The 24,425-nt window shown below is 29.2% G+C and overlaps 4 protein-coding genes across 5 annotated transcripts; 2 read left to right on the forward strand and 2 right to left on the reverse strand.

Moving 5' to 3' along the window:
* The first annotated feature begins 96 nt into the window (after positions 1-96).
* Positions 97-4,935, forward strand: LOC132948554 (MOB kinase activator-like 3). Of its 2 annotated transcripts, none has more exons than XM_061019069.1 (5): positions 97-343; positions 425-575; positions 1,211-1,438; positions 1,514-1,629; positions 2,130-2,891. In XM_061019069.1, the coding sequence occupies exons 1-5, from the start codon at positions 302-304 to the stop codon at positions 2,154-2,156; spliced, it is 564 nt and encodes a 187-aa protein (XP_060875052.1). In that variant the 5' UTR covers positions 97-301; the 3' UTR covers positions 2,157-2,891. The 2 variants fall into 2 exon arrangements, with proteins under 2 accessions (XP_060875052.1, XP_060875051.1); XM_061019068.1 differs by lacking the exon at positions 2,130-2,891 and adding an exon at positions 4,585-4,935 and having other exon boundaries at positions 98-343.
* Positions 4,914-5,860, reverse strand: LOC132948555 (large ribosomal subunit protein eL32). The gene is made up of 4 exons (XM_061019070.1): positions 5,702-5,860; positions 5,413-5,512; positions 5,182-5,334; positions 4,914-5,117 (listed from the first exon to the last, which is right to left on the reverse strand). The coding sequence occupies exons 2-4, from the start codon at positions 5,503-5,505 to the stop codon at positions 4,962-4,964; spliced, it is 402 nt and encodes a 133-aa protein (XP_060875053.1). The 5' UTR covers positions 5,506-5,512; positions 5,702-5,860; the 3' UTR covers positions 4,914-4,961.
* A 6,404-nt stretch (positions 5,861-12,264) lies between these two features.
* LOC132948725 (heat shock protein 60A) lies at positions 12,265-16,553 on the forward strand. Its single transcript, XM_061019351.1, has 10 exons — positions 12,265-12,426; positions 13,154-13,312; positions 13,966-14,218; positions 14,283-14,431; positions 14,510-14,633; positions 14,697-14,865; positions 14,992-15,199; positions 15,260-15,572; positions 15,649-15,827; positions 16,039-16,553. Exons 2-10 carry the CDS (start codon positions 13,154-13,156, stop codon positions 16,201-16,203), a joined length of 1,719 nt encoding a protein of 572 aa, XP_060875334.1. The 5' UTR covers positions 12,265-12,426; the 3' UTR covers positions 16,204-16,553.
* A 2,880-nt stretch (positions 16,554-19,433) lies between these two features.
* On the reverse strand, positions 19,434-24,425 carry LOC132948411 (exosome component 10). The gene is made up of 14 exons (XM_061018852.1): positions 24,308-24,425; positions 23,319-23,452; positions 23,126-23,237; positions 22,793-23,064; positions 22,274-22,460; positions 22,056-22,199; positions 21,802-21,992; positions 21,311-21,467; positions 21,103-21,251; positions 20,871-21,033; positions 20,585-20,788; positions 20,293-20,496; positions 19,772-20,014; positions 19,434-19,535 (listed from the first exon to the last, which is right to left on the reverse strand). The coding sequence occupies exons 1-14, from the start codon at positions 24,308-24,310 to the stop codon at positions 19,479-19,481; spliced, it is 2,220 nt and encodes a 739-aa protein (XP_060874835.1). The 5' UTR covers positions 24,311-24,425; the 3' UTR covers positions 19,434-19,478.

Here is a 24,425-nt window from a genome sequence, read left to right on the forward strand (position 1 = left end):
ACAATAGTGATAGTGCTATCAATTATCGTGATTATCGCATATCAGAAAATTACAGTTGATAATGTTATCACAATGCACTTTTTTTGTATATCATATTATCATTCAATACAATACATAGAGTAATTACTCTATGATTCTATCGTTGTATAAAAAATTAAAATGGGCAGATAAAAAATCTTAAAACCACTTAAATTTAAGTTAATTATTATTTATCGTATACTATTAAGTATTAATTATAATTTAATTTTAGTTTTAATTTTTCGGAACAGTATTTATCGACAAAGTATTTAATAAACTCATCATGTCTTTTGGTGGTTTTATTGATTTTTTTCAAAAAGGAAAAGTAAGTGCCAAAATATTGTATTTTATGTATATTTAACTAGTGTACACAGTGTTAAATTATCCATTAAAAATAAATTTTCAGACTTTTAGGCCAAAGAAAAAATTTTCACCAGGCACTCTTCGTTATTCGTTATACAAACATGCACAAGCTTCATTAAACTCTGGAATAAATTTAAGGAGCGCAGTACAATTGCCACCGGGAGAAGACTTATATGATTGGATTGCTGTTCACGGTATAATTATTAAATTTTAAACTTGTAGTTACAATTAGAAAATCATAACAGCATTTGCCATTATTTATCAATATTTAATACCCACTATACAAATCCTCTTAAAACTGAATTTATTATTTATTCTATTTTTTAAACATCTATACAAGTTTTTAACATACTTATATATACAATATGCTCGTAGGCACATATTTTACAGTAATTAAATAGCCTGAATGTTCCTGAAATATCTTCAAAATAATTGTCATTCATTTTGTAACCCCTCACAAGCTTTAGAGCACAGACTACTTAGTGTGGTCGTGTTTGTAATATTTTTATTTACTGTTGTTTAGAATTTAACATTTTACTTAGTTAAATTAAATATTCTTCTTAATCCGTTATTTGACATGAATAAAAAACTAACTTACTTGAGCACTAGTGTTAAAATCTGAATACATAACCTCATAGGTAATAACTTTGATGTTATAACCAATTGTAACGCTGGGTCCACACATAGTAAAATAGGAAACAAGAACTCAACTTTCCCATTATGGACGTGAAAATCTTAATTGTTTTTGAAAATAAATGCTGTTTTGTTTAAATATTGTCTCTATGTACTAAGTCCCAACACTAGTACATAACTTCATTTTCACTTTCAGTGGTTGATTTCTTCAATCGTATAAATTTGATATACGGCACAGTCTGTGACTACTGTAACGATACATCATGTCCAACTATGAGCGGTGGGCCAAAGTTTGAGTATTTATGGGCTGATAAAGAAAGATATAAAAAACCAACACCGCTACCAGCACCTCAGTATGTTTCGCTACTCATGGATTGGATTGAAACACAAATTAATAATGAAAACCTGTTCCCAGTATCTACAGGTATGTTTAATTGAGGTCTTATACAGGTCTTAATAGAACATTTAACGTTATTGAAACTGTTTTATTTGTTAATAGATGTACCATTTCCTAAGACTTTTATGCCACTTTGCAAAAAAATACTAACTCGATTATTTAGAGTATTTGTCCATGTTTATATACACCATTTTGATCGAATTATATCTATAGGCGCAGTAAGTATTATTATATCTTGGTACAATGATAAAATAAAATATTTAGCTCACAATGTAATCAATATTTATAGAAAAAATATAAAAAAAATTGAAAATAAAAATGTTTATAAATACTTCAAATAGAATCAAAATATTTGTAAAAATCATACCATGTATGGAACAACCTAATATAAATAGGCATTTGGTGAAATTGTCAAGTATTTAAAGTTGAGCGTTTTTAAGTTATTTACCCAAAAAACTATTGTGAATTTTTTTCACATTTTTCAATTACACTAGTAACTTAGGTATTTAATACGGGGAACCTTGTATTAAATGTTTCAAGTTTTTTATAGAACAAAACATTTTTTTCTATACAATAATTTAAAAAGAAGCCAATAGAAAAAATTCTAATGCCTATAATAATAGCTCAAATGTGTCAAATCATTTTGAATTTCATTGCAAATTTCTGATATAAACATTCGGTAAATATACCACATATTTACAGTTTCAATTATTTACAGTTTTATGGATTCTCAGTGGAGCGTTGAATGTGTTGATTTACACCCATTTGTATTTTTTTGTGTATGTACACAAATACATAATAAGTAGTCGAAATGATGATTAGATTTTCAACTTCAAAATCTTTTTTGATGGGAAAGTGAATTTTTTATGAGCGTCTGAAGCAAGAATTTAGACAAAATTTGTCAAAATCATGAAAACTTGCAGAAATTCATAAAATTTTTTTATTTTTACCTAAAATTTGAAAATTTTAATTCAAGATTCTTCTAAAGATTTTCTACCTTTAAACAAAATAAAGTTTAGCGGAAAGTCTCAAACTAATTTTTTATGAGTATTTGTAGTTTTTTCACCGAATCATTTTCAAAATATTTTGACTTGTTAAGTGCTATTCGGTTATTTCAAAAATTTTGGTTTTTTTCTTTAAATGTCAGTTCAATTAAATTTTTAAATCAACATTTAAAAAGGCAGGTATGTGGATGTCGCTCTGATGTATAGTAGGTTACAAGTGGGTCACTGTAATGGATGGTGTTAAATTTGAATCCAATGATATAATATCATTGTATAAGAAAAACGATTCTGAGCGAAAAAGGTCAGTCAGCCTATACAACAAAATGTTGCGTAAAAATTCCCGTTTTTCCTTAATTTTTCTTTTGTTTTTGAAAACTACTGGGAAATGTTTTGACCCCCAAAGTACTAACTAGATTCACTTTCCTTTCAGAAAAGTTACTGTTGAAGAAAATCCAAGCATTTTTAGTGTCCTAAAAGGTGATGACACACTAAAATAAAAAAAAACACATCATTATAAAATCTATACATTCATCGCTTGGCTCAGAATCTAAAATGTAATACAAAATTCTTCATAAGCTCATAAGAGTTAAAAATTGTTTAAGATACATAATATGCTCAATATATTTTAAAAGCATTTAAATTTAAAATTTAATCAAATTTGTCTAATTAGTTTGTAGCAACAAATTTAGAAAAGATCAGTTATTAAAGCTAAGGTCTGAAAATTTAAAATCAGGTATTTTAGAAGTAGTTCATATTGTTACAAAAAAAAAATCTAAAAAAATTGTACACACAGATTTTTTTAGTGCTTTTTTAATTTTATATTTGGATGTAATTAAATATTTAAATGAAGAATGATGTTTTTAGTTATTTTGTTGTTGAGCTTATCCGCGCCTGATTGAATTCAAATTTAACACCCACTTTTTTTCCCCTACACATTTTAAAACTATCAGATACTTTAAATGTTGACCTCTTGAATGCACCAACTAGATTCACTTCACCAACAATAAATTTCATTGATTATTTAAATAGAAAGCAAAAGCTAAATGTTTCATAACTTCCAAATTATTTTCTGTAAGTTTATCTATCTAAGTAATTATTAAATCTAAAACCAATTAAAATGTATCTTTAAATAATTTATCTGACAATGGAACCAGACTGCTGACGGATTTTAATAATATTATTATTTATCAGTATCGGCATTGTGTTGTATATAAAGTATAATGCAATCATGGTATTGCTTAAAGCATTTCATTTTAGCACTATTCTATACTATCTTATTTAAAGTATTAGAGAATATATATTTTACGTTAAAATTGATAACATATTATAAGTTAGTAATTGTCATATGGCGGCCTGTTCCCAAAATTGTTAGTACCTAGTACTACTTAGTAAACCATGGTCCACGACAATACCACCTACCACCCAAAACAGTTGGTCAAGCGACTGCCACTGGTTAAATAGCAACTCAAGGGTGATATAATTTGCATCTGTTTTGATACATTGTTGTACAGTACTGATATATCTTAATTCAACTGTTTTAAGTATTTCTTTTATTAATTAAAATTAATTAATTCATAAATATTATATAGATTACTAAAAAAGTTAAACCATTAAAATATTTATTCTTATTCATATTCTCATATGCCATCATTAATAAATGCTACAGCATATTAGTTACTAATTTTTCTTATCATTATTTCATAACTATTGTAGATGTTCTGTTTGTATCATTTAAAAGCGAATGTATGAGGTGTTGACACTTTATTATTTAGCACACGTTTTTATCTTTATTTTATCTGTTTTTTCTAACTTGAGAATGATGTAGTTATTTAATTTCATTCACAGCCAATGTGTAATATTTATAAAAATTAATCATCACATCTTCAATAAACCTAATACAAACCCTTTCACAATTTAAATGAACAATAGTGTAATGAAGCCAGAATGACTGATTATAGCGACACTCCCATGCTACATTAAAATTTAGTTTATCAGCAAAGATATTTCAGTTTCTTTCATTAATTTTCATATAAATATGTTTTGGTTCATTTACTATTTAAATTTACTTTTGATGTGTGTTTGTGATGATTTCTAATAACAGCATATCTATAAATTGTTTATATCTTAGAGAATGTTACTATGTAATTGTACTTGCATTTTATTTTACAGGAACCACACGTAAATACATGTTACAAGCATTTCTATTATTTCATAACAGAGTTTGAACTAGTCATAAATAAAGAATTGGAGCCACTAATGGAAATGACATCAAAAATGTGTCAAGATTGCCTTCAGAATGAATAATATTTTGTAACCAAAATAGCATCAATTAAAAAAATTGTATATATTTTAAGAAATACTATGTGGCATTTATTTTACAATTTTGTTACCTTTGAAATGTGTATTTTTAAATAAATATTATTTTGTTAATTTTAATCAAGAGTAAGTGAATAATATATGTATAAAATACACTTATTATATTTAAAAAAAAAAAGAAATGGATTTTAAGAATTTTTTATTTTATTAATAATTAATTATTACAAAACTTAACCCTCTTGTGTACGAATACGTGCATTTCCATTGGTCAATCTGATAGATAACTCTTGGGCTCTAGAAACAATGGTTTTACGATTTTTGGATGAAACACCATGAGCAATCTCTCCACAGTATTTCCTGTTCTGCATCATCAACATTTCCAATTCCTAAAATTTGAATATTTCATAAGAATCCATATAAGCTATGTTCAAAGATCCTAGGTATACTTACTCTTACGTTGTGTACAAGGACTTTACGGAATTTGGAAGGCAACATGTGTCTGGTTCTCTTGTCACTACCATAACCAACATTGGGCATCAAATATTGTCCCTTAAATCTTCTTCGGACTCTGTTGTCAATACCCTTTGGTTTACGCCAGTTGGGCTACAAAAAAAAATTTTAAAAAAATAATGAATACAAATGATACCATTGAAAACTAAATATCGGTTCAAATAAACTTACCTTGAGTTTGTCATAACGATCACTTTGATGTCTGATGAATTTCTTGGTACGTTTTTTGATAATTGTTGGGCGATACTTCGGCTTGATCGACATGGTTAATCTAAGATAATCAGACAAAAATCAATCTCAATTTTAACTGATCTTACGAGACAAGACGTATACAAATATGATTAATATATAATTTCGACCAAATAGAAACCCTTTATCGATTCTTAATGAAATCATATAAAAGACAATTATGAGAGGATCGAATTGATAAATTCGGATGAAATCTCACAAATATACTTACAGATTTGTAGCCTTATAGGATGGATCTACGGGAAAAGTGGACGTACGTCGAAATGTCGTACTTACAGCGAATAAAAGTAAACAACATCAGACTGCGAACTGTATTTTGAGGTTATGGTTATCATCGGTATCCCGTATGACATTATCACATTAAAGGTATACCAACCTCACGGTTCTTACAAAGAAGTTCCCTTGCATGATCTCTGTGTGGTTACTATCAATATAAGTGACGCCCAATTTAAAAATCACTTAAAACTATGGAATCGTATTAAAATCATTGATGATTTAAGAATATTCTATTGTTATTGGCAATGATTAAAATCCAGCAAAGTCTCTACATGTAGATAACCTATAACACTATAACCTATAACCTATAACAATGCTTAAATCACAATCATAAAGAATTATTATATATTTCTATATTTTTTATAATCATGGCTTATATAATATACTTATCTATAGCTTATAAGAAAATCGTTTGATGAGAAAGTAACGTACTTTCCGCGTGAGTATCCAATTTTATCAACATTTTAACTTCAGACGTTCATCAAAATTATTTGTGGAATAATTATGATAAATTTCCACAACCAATTATGATATTATAATTAAAGCATTTCCGAAGTCACAATAAATAGGATGAAAATTTAAATGTTTTTTAACGTTTTACACTTTATTTATTTATCGTTTATTTATTTTATATAAACGGACGTGAGTCCTAAAACATAATATTACAAAATATATTCATCAATAAATACCTTAATTAGTTGTATCATAAAAATTATCTTTTTGGACAAATACATTTTTTTGTTTGTATAATTGGTGGAATTTTTTGCTTCCCCTACAGACTAGCAAATTTATAAGTAACGGCCTTGTTCTAAGTTGTGAATTAAATTGTATACAACTGTTAATTATTGATTAGATATTTTTAATAAGTGCTCAATCGATATGAGTAAATAATTCAAAAATACTATAATTTAGTTATAATATAATTCTAAATTCTAAATTGTATTAATTTAAATAACAAACTTTTAAAAACATGCAATATGTTGAAACATTTCATTTATATAATAAATGAAAAAAAAAAAAAGTTATAATATAGAGAAAAATAAACTTTAAGACTATAAGTATATTAATATTATATTATATTTTAATTTATATTTTATAGTTCCACACAAATAGAATATTTGAAGAAAATATTAAAAATTCTGTCGGTTCACGTCAAGTTTCTATGTAGGTATTATATTATTAATTAATAATTATAATTAACATGTAGGTATTATCTTTCGTGGTATTAAAATATCAATTCGTTTCACTTTTAAGCGTAGACTGTATAGCACCATAGAAAATAATCTACATAAACAACACTAACATGTACATGAATACATGATTACCTACATGAACAATTAATGTTCTATGGTAGCACGAAGCCTGTATTCTCTGTTCAACTTCAATCGATTGACAATAAGTTAATTAATTTTTTTAATTACCTGCAACTGGGTGATTTTACAACTTTTAAATAATTTGAATAATTATTAAACAATGTATTAAAAGTGTATTTTAACTTTTATCCTAAAATCCAATATTTCTTCTTATTACAAACTGTTGTCGTATAAATGTAAAATGGTTTTAGGCAGCAATTACGGGCTTATGTCAATTTAATTATTTGATACAAGAATATTTAAACGTTTATTTTTATTCAAAATCATTGTATTGTGCGATTAAATAAAGCAAATAATCACGTAACTTATCACGTATAAACGTGATTTTCACTTAACGTATTAATTATTTTTCAAATTAACTAGCTAAGTCAGCGGTTCCCAAAGTGAGCACCGTGGCGCCGTGCTGCCTTAGAATTTTATATGGTTCAAAAGTAAATTTGAAAATCCGACGATGGCGGCGATGGTAACAATTACGATTATGTAAATAAAATGTATAAATTATGTATAATTTCGAGTAAATATATATTTTCATATTAACCATTACGATTTGTTCAGGTTTTTATTTATTTTCCTATTTCTTATGATTAGTCATGCTATGGCTTGGGAAGGGCGCCCTTAGAAAAAAAGGGTGCCGCGAGCCAAAAACTTTGGGAGACGATGAGATAAGTTATTGTAATTGTTACTTACTGGCTACATAAACTCTTTAACTAGTCAGACTTAAGTTACAATGTTAATTAAAAAATTATCCAACTAGTTAAGTTTAAAAAAATACCTTTTTAACTTTAGAATTAACTTTTAAGCGGACGCCACACCCGCGTGTGTTGTCTCCGTCCTACAAGCGCTTAACATTGCAAATTTACGCACAGCGGATCACGTTTAACTCCGTTAGTTTAAAAATTAGAGTGAATCGACGAAACTTGATGGTAAGAACATTATTTGTGTTCGTATGTAAATTGTTTACGATAGTTCAATTTTTAGCAAGTTATGAGTTTATAATATAGCGTAAATTAAAAATGCTAATAACTCCCTCAAAAACTGAATAATCGTAAAACACCAAGTTTCGAAAACAGATAATGTACTTAGTTTCATAATATGTTGTTCCACTCTAATGTTTAAACTAACAGGGCTAAACGTGATTTGCTGAGCTTAAATTTGCTATATATTGCACACTTGTACAACGGTGACAACACAACGTGGCGACGTTGCGTCCTCTTAATAGTCTTAATATAATACATTAATACTATAATATCCTCGAGGACGCCCCAGACAAAGATGGGTGGATAGAGTAAAGGAAAACTTGAAACTCCTGAACGTAAGAAACGCAGAAGAATGTGCAAATGATAGAGAAGAATGGAAACAATATGTTGTTGCGGCGATGGGCCTTAAAGGCCTGTAAAAGCCCAGAAAGAAAGAAAGAAGAAAGAATACTATAATATTATATAGAATATCTGAATATAGATGACTGGTATGTATAGTCCACTGGTTAGGAGCGCCACGGTGGGTAGGTAGTATTATAGCGACAAAGTTACTAATTAATAATTATAATATAATTCGAGAACGTTTGTTGTTATTAATTAAATTATATTTTTACAGTGAAATATGTTGCATATTATATAGACAAAAGAGAAAGTTTTTTATGCAATAAGGCAATAAAAAACTTTCTTGATATTTTATAAGTTTAACTATCTACCTATTAGTATTGATTATACATAGTATGTATACTATACTATACTTATATTATACTATGTATATAATCAATGCTATTTGGTATATATTTTATGATGATAACATTATGATACGCCATACGGTAAGTATGGCTATATTGTGTTTACTGTTTATGCAAGTAAATGTACAGGCACCTAACACTGGAATAATACTTATCAATGGATAGTGGATACTTAGTACTTTTTAATAGCATCTGGTTCCCTTATTTTTATTTATTAAATACTACTTTACATGTTTTATTTGTGTGAATTAAAATGGCCATTTTATCATGGTATGAGTTTATCTATTTATATAAAACTCAAATACTACTCACTGTGTGATTTTCTGTATACCTGTACCTTGGGCGCAGTTTACAATCGCCGTACTCACTCTGCACTCACTCACTCACTCGCTATGTCTCAAAAATCACAAAACGTGTATAACTTTGAAATTTGGAATAGTGGTTCCTCTAAAGCTAATGCTAATTCTCTAAATAGGTGGTCAAACAGGGAGGTTGCAAAGAATTACGTTGGGAATTGAAACTTTTTTTTGTTTATAAATGATTGCCGTTAGTTGCAGATTATAATAGTAAAAGTAGAAATAAATTATTTTTATTTTTGTATATAAATGGTTGTCATTGTAATCATATTATGAATACTCGGGCAGATCAGATACAAGCAATTTAGAGGCGTAACTATAAATTTGAGTCCCCGGGGCAATTTATGCCACCAAAATTCTTAAATTTGTAACTAAAAAAAAGGAATATTAAAAATTATAATTATAATTATTATTTTATTTATTTAAGGCTTCGACAACTGAGGTCATTAGCCTGTTACTGTGGAGTACGGTTGCCTGTTGGTTTTGGACACGACACGTGTGTACAAGGATTTGTCACTAAAAACTCGGGTGGTCACTCATCCGGGAACTAGTAGCACCGGCCGGTGTTTGCTCTTAGATCATGTTTCGTAACTGATTGAAACCACTGCACCACACCGCGTCACAATTATTATTAAATAGTTTTATGATAGTTTTATTTTAGTTTTATTATAATATTATGTAGGTACAAACTACAAAGTACCTAACTATTCAAAGTTTTGTTTTCAACTTTCAGCTCAGAAAACGTTGTTATTAATAATTAATATTATGTGCCCATTTTTTCTGCTTCGTTTGCTTCTATGGCTAAAATTGCTAAATCGCTGATGTGTTCTTGTTCTTGTGTGCTTCTTAAATAATTTTTTTATTCATTTCAACTTTGAGAATGATCGTTCGGTATTGGTTGATGTTACCATAATACCATTGATTATAAATACTAAATAAATACTAGTATTTATAATCAATGATGTTACTACTTACTAAAGTATAGTTACTGGTAATGTTAAAAATAATATTAAAGCGGTTTGAATTTTGATTTCATCTTCCACGATAGTTAGGTACAAATTAAATGAAAAAAGTGAATTTTTATTCACAAACAAGTTGATTCCACGCACTTTGTTGCGCGTAAAAAATGACAACTCTTAAAAAAATTGTAATTGTTCAACAGTTCTACTCCTTTTGGGTATAAGTGTATAACTTGCTGCAGTAAGTGCAACTCATCCGTCACATCGCGGACAATGTGCAACAGCATATCAAGTATAGGCAACCCACCTGCTATAAGTGCAACTCATCCATCTTGGTAGGCAATGTTCGAAAATTCGATTTGATGTATACTTGTACTGCAGTTGTACTTGATCTGTCCTTTTTAGGGATCTCTTTTAAAGATGTGAGAAAAGTTTAGAATAAGTATCTATAGTTTAAACCACGTTTAAAAATATATACCAAGTGCTAATATTAAATCCCATATAGTATAATTATATATATTATATACATATACCCTATACAGTGGCGTAGACAAGGGGAGACGTGGAGGGTCAGATCCCCCGTTTACTTTTTGTTACCTTAGTAAAAAGTTTTGAGAGGGTGGGGAATTTTCCAATTTTCCCCTCCCATTTAGCTATGTCGTTTACTTTTTTTGATCCCCCTTTCAGAAAACATGTCTACGCCTCTGATCCTATATAATATATATATTATATATCTCGGTTAATATCTAAGTTTTTGTAAACCTCAGTCCACGGACAAATCGGCAAGTCACATGAGAAAATACATCCGAATTTTCATAAAAACACCCATTAAATAATTTTCAGTAAAAAGAGGGTATTTATTAGAATAACAATATAGAAGTCTGTATCGCCACGAGACACTCCGTAATGTAGGTACATAAAGTCTCAAGCATTTGGAAATATCGACTTTAAGAATATTTAAAAATTCCAAAAAATCAGATTTTTAATAAATTCATTATTAAGAGGCGTCACACCCGCATGACGTGTTGTCTCCGTCTTACACACGTACGATATAGACTAAATGCGTTTACGCAGTCTGAGAATAAATCGCTTAATGTTGGTTCTAGAATAAAAATACCTATTATAAAATCGAATTGTGACAATATTTCTGAGGGCAAGATGTTGCGTTTTTTCCATTTTACCCAATATAACGTTTATTATATCGTTTAGAAATAGCAAAAATGTCAACATTCTTAAAACACCTTAAACTTTTAAAAATTTTTATTTCTTAAAAAAAACACAACGCGTTGCCCTCCAAAATATTATCATATTTTATTTTGTAATAGGTGTTTTTATTCTAACATCAAAATTGAGCGATATTATAGTTGAATAATGAATGTTACTTGATGGACTAGTTAGGGGATGTGTGGGGGCAGAGTAGAGCCCCCCACATTTTGTACTTATTTTAAATATGTAAGAGCTGAAGCCCCCCTAACTTTAAGATCTAGTTAGTAGTTACGCCTATGGTCATGACTAGAACACGGCCGGTAGAAGTCTAGAACTACCATAGACTTTTTACTAATGACAAATTAGTTAATTTGTCATGCTTTTACTTATAGACCGGCCCATCCTATATCAAAAGCACGAACTATATATCTTAGTTCGTGATCAAAAGTATTGATAGTAGCTATCCGACATAGAGCAGCCCGTTTAGTATAAATCACGGACTAAGATATAAGATATAAGATAAAAGATATATCTTAGTCCGTGGTATAAAGATATAGATATATTTTATACCGTATCAGAGTAACTCAATAACCGAAAAGCGCCACCTGTCCTATCTTGACTCGGTTGAAACATGAAGTGGGCCGCCAGGCCGGCCTATAATTAGTAAAAGGTCTATGAGAACCTCAGACTTCTATTATACATAATATTTTATACTATAAGCAACTGCTTATTTAGAAATCTGTGTGTAGAACTAAAACAATTTTATTATTTGGATAATGTCTGAACGGTCGTATTTAAACTTGAGATATTTCATGTCGGTTTATTGGCTACACTGGTTATGGTCGAACTTTTTTCATTATTCCTTCTAGAAATTTCCATAGATTGCTCACTTTGGTCCCGGCTTCATAATCTGCCAATTCAACCCGTTCTATCTTGTGATTTGGTGCGGTTTTACGGATCATTCTCGTTTGATTTTCAGTCGTTAAATCAACGACATTAAATTGCATTCCCGTTCTGCCGAACCGTTCAAATTATTCAAGGTAAGATGAAATTCACTTTTGCCCGATTACGGATTTATAGACGTCGGTATTCTACAATTGAAACCAACAACACGTATTCTAACCTTTGCACGACCCGGCCGGCTTTATTCGATATGGAAATAACCTAATTCGTCGGCACAGCGTAAGTTTCGGCCGATCGATTGTCTTCGGTTTTCGAATTTTCCGACAATATCTCAGTTTAAAATTATGAACCGATCGAAATTAAGAATTAAAAAAAAAATCTATGTATAGGTTACCCGCCGAGACTACCCATGTGGTTTATATTTAAAAATGATCTATTTAAGTGAAAAAGGGTATGCTAAGACAAGTAAAATACTAAAATTGGAATCTCAAATATTCCTTATTACAATTTACCGTTTTGTTCAATAATATTTAATTTTAAAGTAGAATACTTCATATTGAATTGACTATATAGGTAGCTGGATATAATAATAATTACAATTAGTCGCATACTATGACAAAATATAAAATAAAAGTACCTATTATATGGCTATATACTACTTGTTAAGAATCAAAGTTCTGTGTAACTGTTAGACTTTTTCAGAAGATATTATCTTTTCCATTTTTAATCAAGTATAATGTTCATACTTATTTAAGCACACATTTTTTTTCTTTTATGGTCATTAAAACGTTTTACATAATTTGTATTATTTATGATTGTTTTTTTTTAATATTTAAATATAAACTACCTATTTATATTTAATAGATGTACCGTATCTCTGCCGCTCTTGCTAGAAACAATGTACCCAAATACTTTGCTAGAAACTATGCCAAGGACATTAAGTTTGGGCCTGAAGTGCGAAAACTTATGCTTGAGGGAGTTGATATCCTTGCTGATGCTGTTGCTGTAACTATGGGCCCGAAGGTGAGTTAAATTACTAAATTTATTAAAACCTTAAATACCCACATTCTTTCTAGCAGGCCAACCAAAATAAGTTTATCTGCGCATATGAGAACCTGTTTTGATAGGAGGGTGCTGGGGGAGATTCGCAGAATCAGCGTGTTCTCTCACTGAACAGAGTATAGTGTATTATACTGGTATTGAATATCAAATATTGGTAAATTTCTGATTTACCTGATACCCTTTTCTTTTCAATTTTTTTTATTTTAGTTTTGAAGTTATAGCTATTTAAAGTCTGAGAACTAAGGTTAGGGAACAAGTCGAGAAATGTTTATGTTTTTAATTGTGATTGTCAGAGTGAGTGAGTGACCACGCCGGGTGTATATGAAAATACTATAAATTTCAATTAGTTATAACTTTAAAGACCATTTTTACAATGTCCGGTAAAGTGTCGATTAACTTTAACTGGACATTGTAAGAACAGCCCTAAAACTAAATCTGACCACCAAATTTTGACTGACTTTAGTTTTCAGCGTGCTTAACTACAACTAAAAAAATTAAGTGTCTGGTAAGACAGATGAGTTCCCAAATATTTTATCATTATGTTATTTTTACTTTAGGTACCTACTTATGTTTTAAGAATCTATTAAAAACAAAATTTTTATTTAATTTATTAGGGCCGTAATGTCATCCTAGAACAAAGCTGGGGTTCTCCTAAAATCACTAAGGATGGTGTAACTGTTGCCAAAGGTATTGAATTACAAGATAAATTCCAAAACATTGGTGCTAAGCTTGTACAAGATGTAGCAAATAATACCAATGATGAAGCTGGTGATGGCACAACAACAGCTACTGTGTTAGCACGTGCTATAGCTAAAGAAGGATTTGAATCAATTATTAAGGGTGCTAATCCAATTGAAATTAGACGAGGTAATTAGTAGTATAATTTTGTATGCTTTAAAATTTTTAAATAATCATATCGTTTTATTATCAGGTGTAATGTTAGCTGTTGATGAAGTTAAGGTTCAATTAGGTAATTTATCAAAGAAAGTTCAGTCTGCAGAGGAAATTGCACAAGTTGCCACAATATCTGCTAATGGTGATACTAGTATTGGACAACTTATTTCTTCAGCTATGGAAAAAGTAATGCTTCTATTTCTTGAATGATAATTATGGTTTAAGCAATATTTTATTTTTTTTGTAATTTGTGCTGACTAATAGGTAGGAAAAGATGGTGTGATAACAGTCAAAGATGGAAAAACCTTAGAAGATGAATTGGAAGTTATTGAAGGTTTAAAATTTGATAGAGGGTACATTTCCCCATACTTCATTAACTCTGCTAAAGGTAAATATAAAAAAAAAACTTTTTTTAAAAACTTTTTAATAATATTAAATCAATCTTCCAAAGGTGCCAAAGTAGAATTCCAAGATGCTTTGGTGTTGTTCAGCGAGAAAAAAATTTCATCCGCTCAATCATTAATTCCTGCTTTAGAATTAGCTAATGCACAACGTAAACCACTTGTTATAGTTGCTGAAGACCTTGATGGTGAAGTTATTGGAATGCTAGTTTTAAATAGGTATTATTTTCAAATATGATTAATTATGAAAATATATAATAATTAATAATATATTTCTAGGTATATGGTATTATTTATAGCTGTTTAATAAATTAGATTTATATCAAAAATAATTTTTTTTTTCAGATTGAAAATTGGTCTAAATGTTGCGGCCGTCAAAGCGCCTGGATTTGGAGATAATCGCAAATCTACATTGACTGATATGGCAATTGCAACTGGAGGTGTTGTTTTCGGCCAAGAAGGTAATGAACTGAAAATTGAAGATATCAAAGCTGGTGATTTTGGTGAAGTCAAAGAAGTAGTTATCACCAAAGATGACACTTTGCTGTTGAAAGTAAATTTATTAATACATTCACATTGTCATTATATTTATACTAATAATAATTATGAATAGGGTAATGGCATACCATCTGACATTGAACAAAGAGCTGAACAAATTAGAGATCAGATCAAGGATACTTCATCTGAATATGAAAAAGAAAAACTGCAAGAACGTCTTGCAAGGTTAGCATCTGGTGTTGCTGTATTGAAAATTGGCGGTAGTAGTGAAGTTGAAGTCAATGAGAAAAAAGACCGTGTTACTGACGCACTAAATGCCACCCGTGCAGCTGTTGAAGAAGGTATTGTTCCCGGAGGTGGTACTGCATTAATCCGTTGTGGACCTGGATTAAATGCAATCAAAGTAGCCAACAAAGATCAGAAAATTGGTAAATATAATTGAGTAATCGTACATATTATGATGCACCTGGAAAAGATCATTTTAATAAATAAATTATTTGATAGGTATTGATATTGTGCGTAAAGCATTAACCATGCCATGTATGACAATTGCCCGAAATGCTGGTGTTGATGCTGGTGTTGTAGTTGCTAAAGTGTCTGAAGGTAAAGATGCTTTTGGTTATGATGCAATGAACGACGAATATGTTAACATGGTTGAAAAAGGAATCATCGATCCAACCAAAGTGAGTTAAATTAAAATTATTGGGAAAAATGTACTGGGATGGATAAAGTCAGCCATTGACTAATTTCAGTGTTTCAAGTACTTGTAAGCATATAAGAATATCATTGATTTTTTTATTCTCTGTGGTTAAAATATTTCTATGCAGGGTTTTTCAATGTATGAACAATTTTACAATTTTACTTAACTTAATACCATCAAAAACGTATTTTTAGGTTGTCAGAACAGCAATAACTGATGCTGCAGGTGTTGCATCATTATTGACTACAGCAGAAGCAGTTATCACTGAATTACCCAAGAAGGACGAGCCATTACCAGGTGGTGGTATGGGAGGAATGGGTGGAATGGGCGGTATGGGAGGAATGGGTGGCATGATGTAATAATTTGTTTTAGAAATCACAAAGACTGACATCGCAAGTGGCATAAATATTTTTCTATCCTAGTTATGTGTTGTTCTCGATGTTTTATTTTATAAGAATCAAATTTATTAATTATTAGTAACATTATTAGTTTTTTTTTTATACATATTTTTTAAATTCATGTGTTTCTATGTACAAATGGATTGTAAGTTTCATTAGACACACATGTTAAGAGATATTTTGTCTATTGCATAGATGTTTAAATTGGAAATTGTACAAAGTGTTTTAGGTCATATAAAACTCATTCCAAAAATCATTGCATATATTTGTTTTTTTTTTTATTTCAACAGAATAAAAAGTGATGTTGCAATTATTATTGTTTTTGTCCGGCCTCGTTGCATTGTAATGAATTAAATATTGTCAAGCACATTAACAACTATTGTTGTGTAGATAACCTTATATAGTTATAATTTAATTTGTCTACTGTTTAATGAATTAATGATATATACTATTAAATTACACATAAATGATGATAAATAAAGGTAGACAACTGGGTTCCGCTCTGCTATTATATATACATTAGGTATTTAGGTGTTGTATGGAACGTGGGTTACAAAATAATAGATGTTTTGAGGTTGAGAATTCAATGGAACATACTAGACGAAGACAACCTATAATAAATTATATTTTATGTTATTACTGCTTAAAAATTTTTTTTACAATTGGACATCAGTAATAAAACAGGTTGAAATGATGTTTCTGAAAATATTGCATATGAAAATGTCATTTTGTGTATAGAATATAATATAGATACTTTAAAAGTGTCAAGTGCCTTTAAAAAATATTTTTAAATTACAACAATTCCCATCACACTTCCTGGATAACCCTGTAATATACCCAGAGAAAATGGTGTAGTTATTTTAACTTAATCCTATAACGTAAATTTCAAGTGCTACCAATTGGTGGTTCCTTCTTCATGCAACCCCAATAACGTTATTTTTATTCCCTTCCCACATATACTTATTGTGATTAATTGTGTCGATTCAGGGGCAATTAAATGATTTTGTCATTATGTGGGGATATGGCTGATCTGTTATCATATACTATTTAATTCTTAAAAATATTATAATTTATGGTTATCAGATCTTAAACGTTGAAAAATTGTGGAACTTGTGGAAGTGCTGCTGTATATTGGGTATCTTCTAGTCACTGTATGGATGTGTTAAATTCATTGCATACGAAAAACGATTCTAAGCGAAAACTGTTAGGGTTAGTGTATAATATTACTAAGAACCTAGGTATATTTTATGATATTATTGTGTTAAATAAATGTATCTTACTATTAGGCATAAGTGACTACAGTAGTATAGTAAGTTAAATTAATTTACCCGAAAAAATTGCATTTTAAAATGTAAATGTGCGTTTCTTATTAGACTATTTTTAAAAAAACCTGTGCTTATATATTTTTTGGTTACAGAATAAACTACTCACATGAATCATTGTCTTAAATGTTCAATCCTTGGCTATTAAATTTAATATTATATACATTTTTAACTACAAAATAATTTGTAAATTTTTAATGTATAAAATTTGTCAACATTTAAATTTTAAACTATAAATGATAATAAAAAAAAACGAAAAAAAGCATAATTGTATTTTTAAACTGGTATTGTAAAAATATGTGAGGAGTTTCGTATTAGATTTTCAAGTTTTTTGACCCAACGAAGCAGGGGCTAAAATACTGTGTCCCCTGAATGACAAATGTGTGTCCCAAGTTTTCTAACGAGTTTTTAGTTTTGTAGAAATAACAAACATTAATCATTTAATATTTTAATTTACTAGTTAACTATTCTGTTGACTTAAGTTAATTGCCATCTTATTTTAATACTATACTATGGACAAGTTTCTTATAAAAAAAATAATTGATGATAATAGGTCAATTTAAAGTAATTAGGTACCTGCTTTAGTAAAAAATAATTAAACAAACAGGTACATAAAATATTAAAATTATTCTATGCCGTGTGTTCATTGAAAAACAATATTGTTTTCAGTAGTACCTACTGAAAAATCAACTAGTAAGAGCATTGTAATTTATATAATACTGCGATATTATATAATTGGGTATAGGTACTATAGAATATTATAAATATGTATTGTTATTTGTTTTAAGTCTAAAATATGTTAAAATATTAAAAAAATTAAAGTTATCAAACTGATTATTATAATCATAAATCGGATTTTAAAGAATTAGATAGTCATTTTGTCTCATAATAAATATTAAATATAACTATAAGTATCTACCATACATAATTATGTACATATAATATTATATATTTTATTCACAGTTTATTAATTAACAAACCCAATATTATTTTTTAAACATAATCAAATTTGTTTTTTAAAAACATTGAATATTCTTATAAACTATTTTGTTACGTAAATTATATTCTAATTGATGATGATAACATACAAAAATATTTTTCAATTTACTACACACGTAGGCTTTTACTGATTTAAAATAACTATAAAAGTTACCTCACTAACTCACCTACAGGGTAATTAGTGGTATATAAAAATGGGGGGAGGGGATTTGTGTGTTACAACAACCACACATTTTTTTGCTATAGAGAACTGTCAAAGTCCAAAAGTAACAGTTAAATTAATAAGTGTGAGGTGTGTTCTCACTCCCATGAAATCAGCTGTATTTTAGGCCCTGCTTCGAGGGAAATGTTATTGACATTTAAAGAAAAAAAAGGTGGGCAAGTGGCTGTCAATATTCGGTACACTGGTTACAAGTGGGTCACTTTAATGGATGGTGGTAAATTTGAATTAAATGATATAATATAGAGCCTATGATATTACTAAGTAGGTATATTTGATATTATTTTGAACTAAGTAATTTATTTAAATATTTACGTTGAACATTGTTTTAACTACAAAATTGTTTTTAAATAGTTCATAAAAATAAATTTTTGAAAATGATACGTACCTATAAAATGATCTATGACTAATAAATTATTCGTAAAAAGAATCTTTGGAAAGACATTGTTAAATCAACAATAATCAAACATAGAAACAGAATGAATGTTTAATAACCGATTTACCATTATATTGGTAAGCATGAGTACCGTTGAGAAACGGTCTAAAGGAAAGAGGATTTAACCCTACAGCACCATCCTACAGCTAATAGCCTCAAACGGCTTAAGACAAAAAAAAAAAATTAAGATCTTGTTGGAAATGAGAAAACACAATAAAAGTTAAAGATATTATTTTTATTTAAGTATGTAATTATTGCTTTATACAGTTTTTTGCAACCTTTTTGGCTTTTTATTTTTCTTGGTTTTGTTCTTTTTCTGAAACAAATGAAATATATTATAGACAATTCGATTTGAACAATCAACTATTGAATCAATTACAACTAAAGTGAATTTGTAATGTGTATAGTGTTTGTTTTTAAGTTTCAAGACTGACAATATTTTTAATAATACATTGATACAAATTTTAAAAGGTTAATTGTAAATAAATTTATGTTTTTTTGGATATAAGTCGTGGATTGACACATATTTTTATTACTTAATGTCGTTTTTACCTTCTGCAATCGTTTTGCAATTAATAAAACCTCTTTTGATTGGTTGTGGTATTTGGCAAAATCTGTTTTTTCATACTTATGAGGGATAAAATTTTTATTTTTTCTTGAATTATTTGTAGGGTTTTGGGTAGTTGAACTTGTACTAGAAGTTTGATCTTCAAGTGTTATTTCTCTTATGAACGTATTTGGAATTTCTTTTTTTACATTAGATAGGTCACTAATATTTTTCTTAATTTCTTTAACCTAAAAATAAAACATCAAATTAATTAAATCAATTGTGGAATCGGGTAATTAATTTTAAATCAAAAATACAAGTTAACCATATTTAAAAATTTAATCAAGCCGGTATTAAATATTTTTGATGAACATAACGAATCATTAATAATTAATTTAAATCATGTTCAAACATTTTACGAAAACACTATGGTATAAAAATATTACTATTATATATAATATTAAAATACATGGATGAACATTAGAATCATCTACATTAGTAAAAAAAATTTAAATATAAATCTCACTTGTGGTGTTAAATAAAGTTTGTCCGGACATTCCATAGGGATACTAGCATTTAATGGCTCATTGCTATCGTTGACTTGTTCTTTTATCTCAGACGATTTCTTAAGAACTTTGTTATACTTAATTGTTTTCAAATACAGCTCATATGGCTGTTTATATACAATATTTGTTAAACCAATATGCTTTCTTGATTTTTTTTTCACTTCCTATGTAAAAAAATAAATATTTATTTAATAATGTTTATGGTTGAATAAAGAACTGATTGGATAAAATTAAAATGGATCACTAAGTTACTTGAAATATAGTTATTTCTTGTGGTGTAAAATATACAATTTCAATCTCGTCATCGACTAATTTATTTAAATCATCTAATAACGTGGGTAATGAGTCTGCTTCGGTTTCTTTTGATTTAGAATAGTCATGTAAACTAATCATGTCAACATCTATATGTTTGATCACATCTTGAGAAAAGCTTTTATCTTCATTCAACTTCTCGGCCTGTAAAAAAAAATTTATTAAGTATACACAAAAGCACTCAAATTTCAAATTATTTTTAATAAAAACCAAAAATATTGCTAACATTTTCAAATGTTTGTTCCCTAGCATTTTTAATGATGTAATGGATTTCGTGAAGACATTGTCGAACCAACGGAGGTACTGGGGAACAACAAGCCAGTATACCAAACGATTCTTTGGGCAACATTTCTGATATCTTAAGTAACATATGATTTGGTAGAATGTATCTGCAAAAAAAAAAAAATAAAAAATATTAAACAGGAACATGTCTAGTAATAGTATTTTTTTTATCTTACCCTGGACTTTCATCTAATTCTCTGGCTAATTTATCTCTCCAAGCATATAAATGTTTGAGCGCATACATTTGCTGGATGTCAAACATTTTTTTACTCCGCTTGTACATACTCAAGTGACTGTCATCCCCTAAAATATTCACTTCATACCTCTAAAATAAAATATAATTATCATTACCAGTAACAAACTATCCATCAATCATTTTTTTACCGATTTGCACACATCAGCACTTCGCTGAAATACTAATTCGATATAGTTACACTGGTTAGTAGACATTGCCATTAGATCTTTTTTTATCATATCATACACATAAAGTAAATAGTGAGTATCACATCGGGCATAAAATATGGCTTCAGTCGATAACGGCCTAAAACAACATATTATCATAAAAACATGCTTACATTTTGAATGGTAGAACTTTATATAACCTTAGATCATATACAATGGATGGAGGTACGTATATATTGTTCATATACCGAGCTGTGTCCATCATAACCCCCCCTCCCCCCCCCCATCCAATTTCAGGAAACAATGCTCAATTGCGCCAACAATCACTATAAAATAACTAATAAGTGGGGGATTATGTTGGACACATATTATGAATAAAGTAGCTCCATTGATTGTATATGATTTAAGGGTAGAACAATATTTGTAAATGATAACCTTAAACATATTTTTAGTCGGTTACAAACTATTGTTACCTTGTTCTCCAATCGTACAGTTGAAATGCTTTATCAGCATCTACATTACAATAATGCTTTAATAAGAACTCCAACCCTTTTCTAGAAAAGTTCAATATTTTAGCAGCTTGATATGTATCAAACATATTGACAACATATAGACCCAGATCTCTTTGCAGCCATGGGATATCACTATCCGCTCCATGGAATACCTGAACATTGACAAACAAATTAATTATTTATTGATTATCTTTTGTAAAATTCAAAACAAATACCTTGACTACTGCAGGATTAGTGAATATTTCATTGAGCACATGCAATTTGTCTCGAAGATATAGTGTATCTATGATATAATCGGCATTTCTAGTTGATATTTGCATTAAGCAAGTAAACCCTTGATACGTTCGATAACTGTGTGCCTATTTAAAAAAAAAAAACAACAATAACATCATGTTTTGTTGTAGATTGAATCAATAAAAAGTTTGAATCCCACCTCTAAATCAACAGCTAATTCGCTAACAGTTTGTAAATGCGAAACCATCAAATTCAATTGTTCTTCAGTATATACTTCAACAAATGGTGTGTCTTCTAGTGAAGCAGGCTTTACAGCTGTTGAGGCTTTTAAATGTTCTACTGGAACCTTAAATTCTTCTAGTTCTAATTGATATGGATGTTTATAACTAAAGAAAAAATAATTTCAAAATATTTTATTTTGTATATAAAACCATACTAACTACTACTACAGATTGTAGATCGGTTTTTTGATGGTGCAAAATATTTACTTTTAGTAGATGACGTGACTACTAGAGATTACAACGTCACACGACATTACTAACCACAAGCCCGCACCCAAACCTTGGCTGCCAGGGTTAGTAATATTGTGTGATGTTGTAATCACGTGACCTCACCATCTACTACCGGGAGTAAATATTTTGTGTAACCGAAAAACCGGCCATTGAGCAATCTATAGTATTTATAATCAATGATAAAACTATGAAATATAATCGCTTACAACATGATTCCATCTTCATTCGTTTCTAAACACAAATCTAATGGTATTTTACTGTTAGGTTTACTAGTAAGAAGGGGTTTAAACGGAACTGGTCTATTATCAACTTTGATCTTGAATTTTATTTGTGGTCTTTCAATATTACGGCCATGTACTAATATTCTTTTTTTGTTTGCTGCTTGTGTACTGTCAGTAGATTCTGACGCAAAAGCTTTAGGGGTAACAGATACACCCACATTCTTGAAAGATCCATTTAATGTATCAATATTGTGAGTCTATAAAAACAAAAATATTATTGGATCTTCATAAAATAAATGTTTAGCGCATTAGGTATACCACTCGGTCTAAGATTGTGTCATTTCCTTCCTCGACAAGTTCAAATTGATGATCAGCATCTTTACCTCGAATATTACCTGGGATTTTTTGATTTTTCAATAAAGCAGATATTCTGTAAGTCAAGAAATTAATGAATTTGTATTAAATAGTATAATATGTAATATTTATTTGTATTATGTAAGTATGAACATACAATTTGAGAACATGATTTTGACGTGATGAAACTGCTTTTTTAAATTTAGGGTAACTGTTATAAAAATTCCAGTTCACCCCACTTGGCAAATTGTTAGAGGCTCGAGTGCCTTCTATAACTGTCTTGAAATCACTCTGAAAAAATAATGTATACATATAATTCATGTTATTGTTATTATATTACATATAAATACTGAACATACTTTAACACTTCCGTGTTAATTGTCTTAAAATTGAAATATTATTTTTATAAATATCTTTAGTTTATATAATGGTTAAATATAAATATGTCTACAAAAAATGCGTGGTAAAAAAGGTTTAAATTTAGAATGATCCCAAAGTTTCTTCACTGAACTATAATAACAAGTATAAGATAGGGTCAAAATGATTTAAATATGAATTGATTGATTAAAAAAAAGAGCCATAATTTTTTTCTTAAGTTTAGAGTGTAGACTACCTTATACCTATATTATAAATCAACGATTCTTTTATTGTTGTTAATAAAAATTATAAGTATAAGTGTATGACATGATAGGTAACTATTAGGGACATAATGTTATCTATCGTTATTATCTAATTATCAATACAATTTCACAATTAAAACACATACTTTTGTATTAACACCTGAGAAACACAATGTGCCAATGTGTATAGCATAGCGGAAATTCATTAAAATTTCAGGGGGGCTAACATTTTTAATATCAATGTAAGCCGTGCGGGCTTCGATCCCACGCAACTAAAAAGCTGTCTTTTTTGGGAGGGCTCAGCCTATGGGTTATTGGTGTATAGTTATGATCTTGAAACAGGGGCGGCTCCAGGGGGGGGGGGGAGCTATGGGACGCTGTATTTCTAAACAATTGTAATGTTGAAAACAAAATTACAAAAAAAAATCATATTATAATATCGAAATTTTCTGAAAATTATGACTTGGCCCCACCAAAACCATGTGTCTGGAGTCGCCCCAGTCTTGAAAGTAGTTAATTAACTTACCATTTTATTTCAGTTGTAATCCAGCATATTGTTATACCGAATTCTCGTGACACGGTGTTTTCTCACAGGACAGTAGGACACAGACCATAGAGCATCGTGCTAAAATGCTTATCAATTA

This window comes from Metopolophium dirhodum, chromosome 7 (genome assembly GCF_019925205.1).
Source record: "Metopolophium dirhodum isolate CAU chromosome 7, ASM1992520v1, whole genome shotgun sequence".
In the NCBI taxonomy this organism is placed as follows: Eukaryota; Metazoa; Arthropoda; class Insecta; order Hemiptera; family Aphididae; genus Metopolophium; species Metopolophium dirhodum.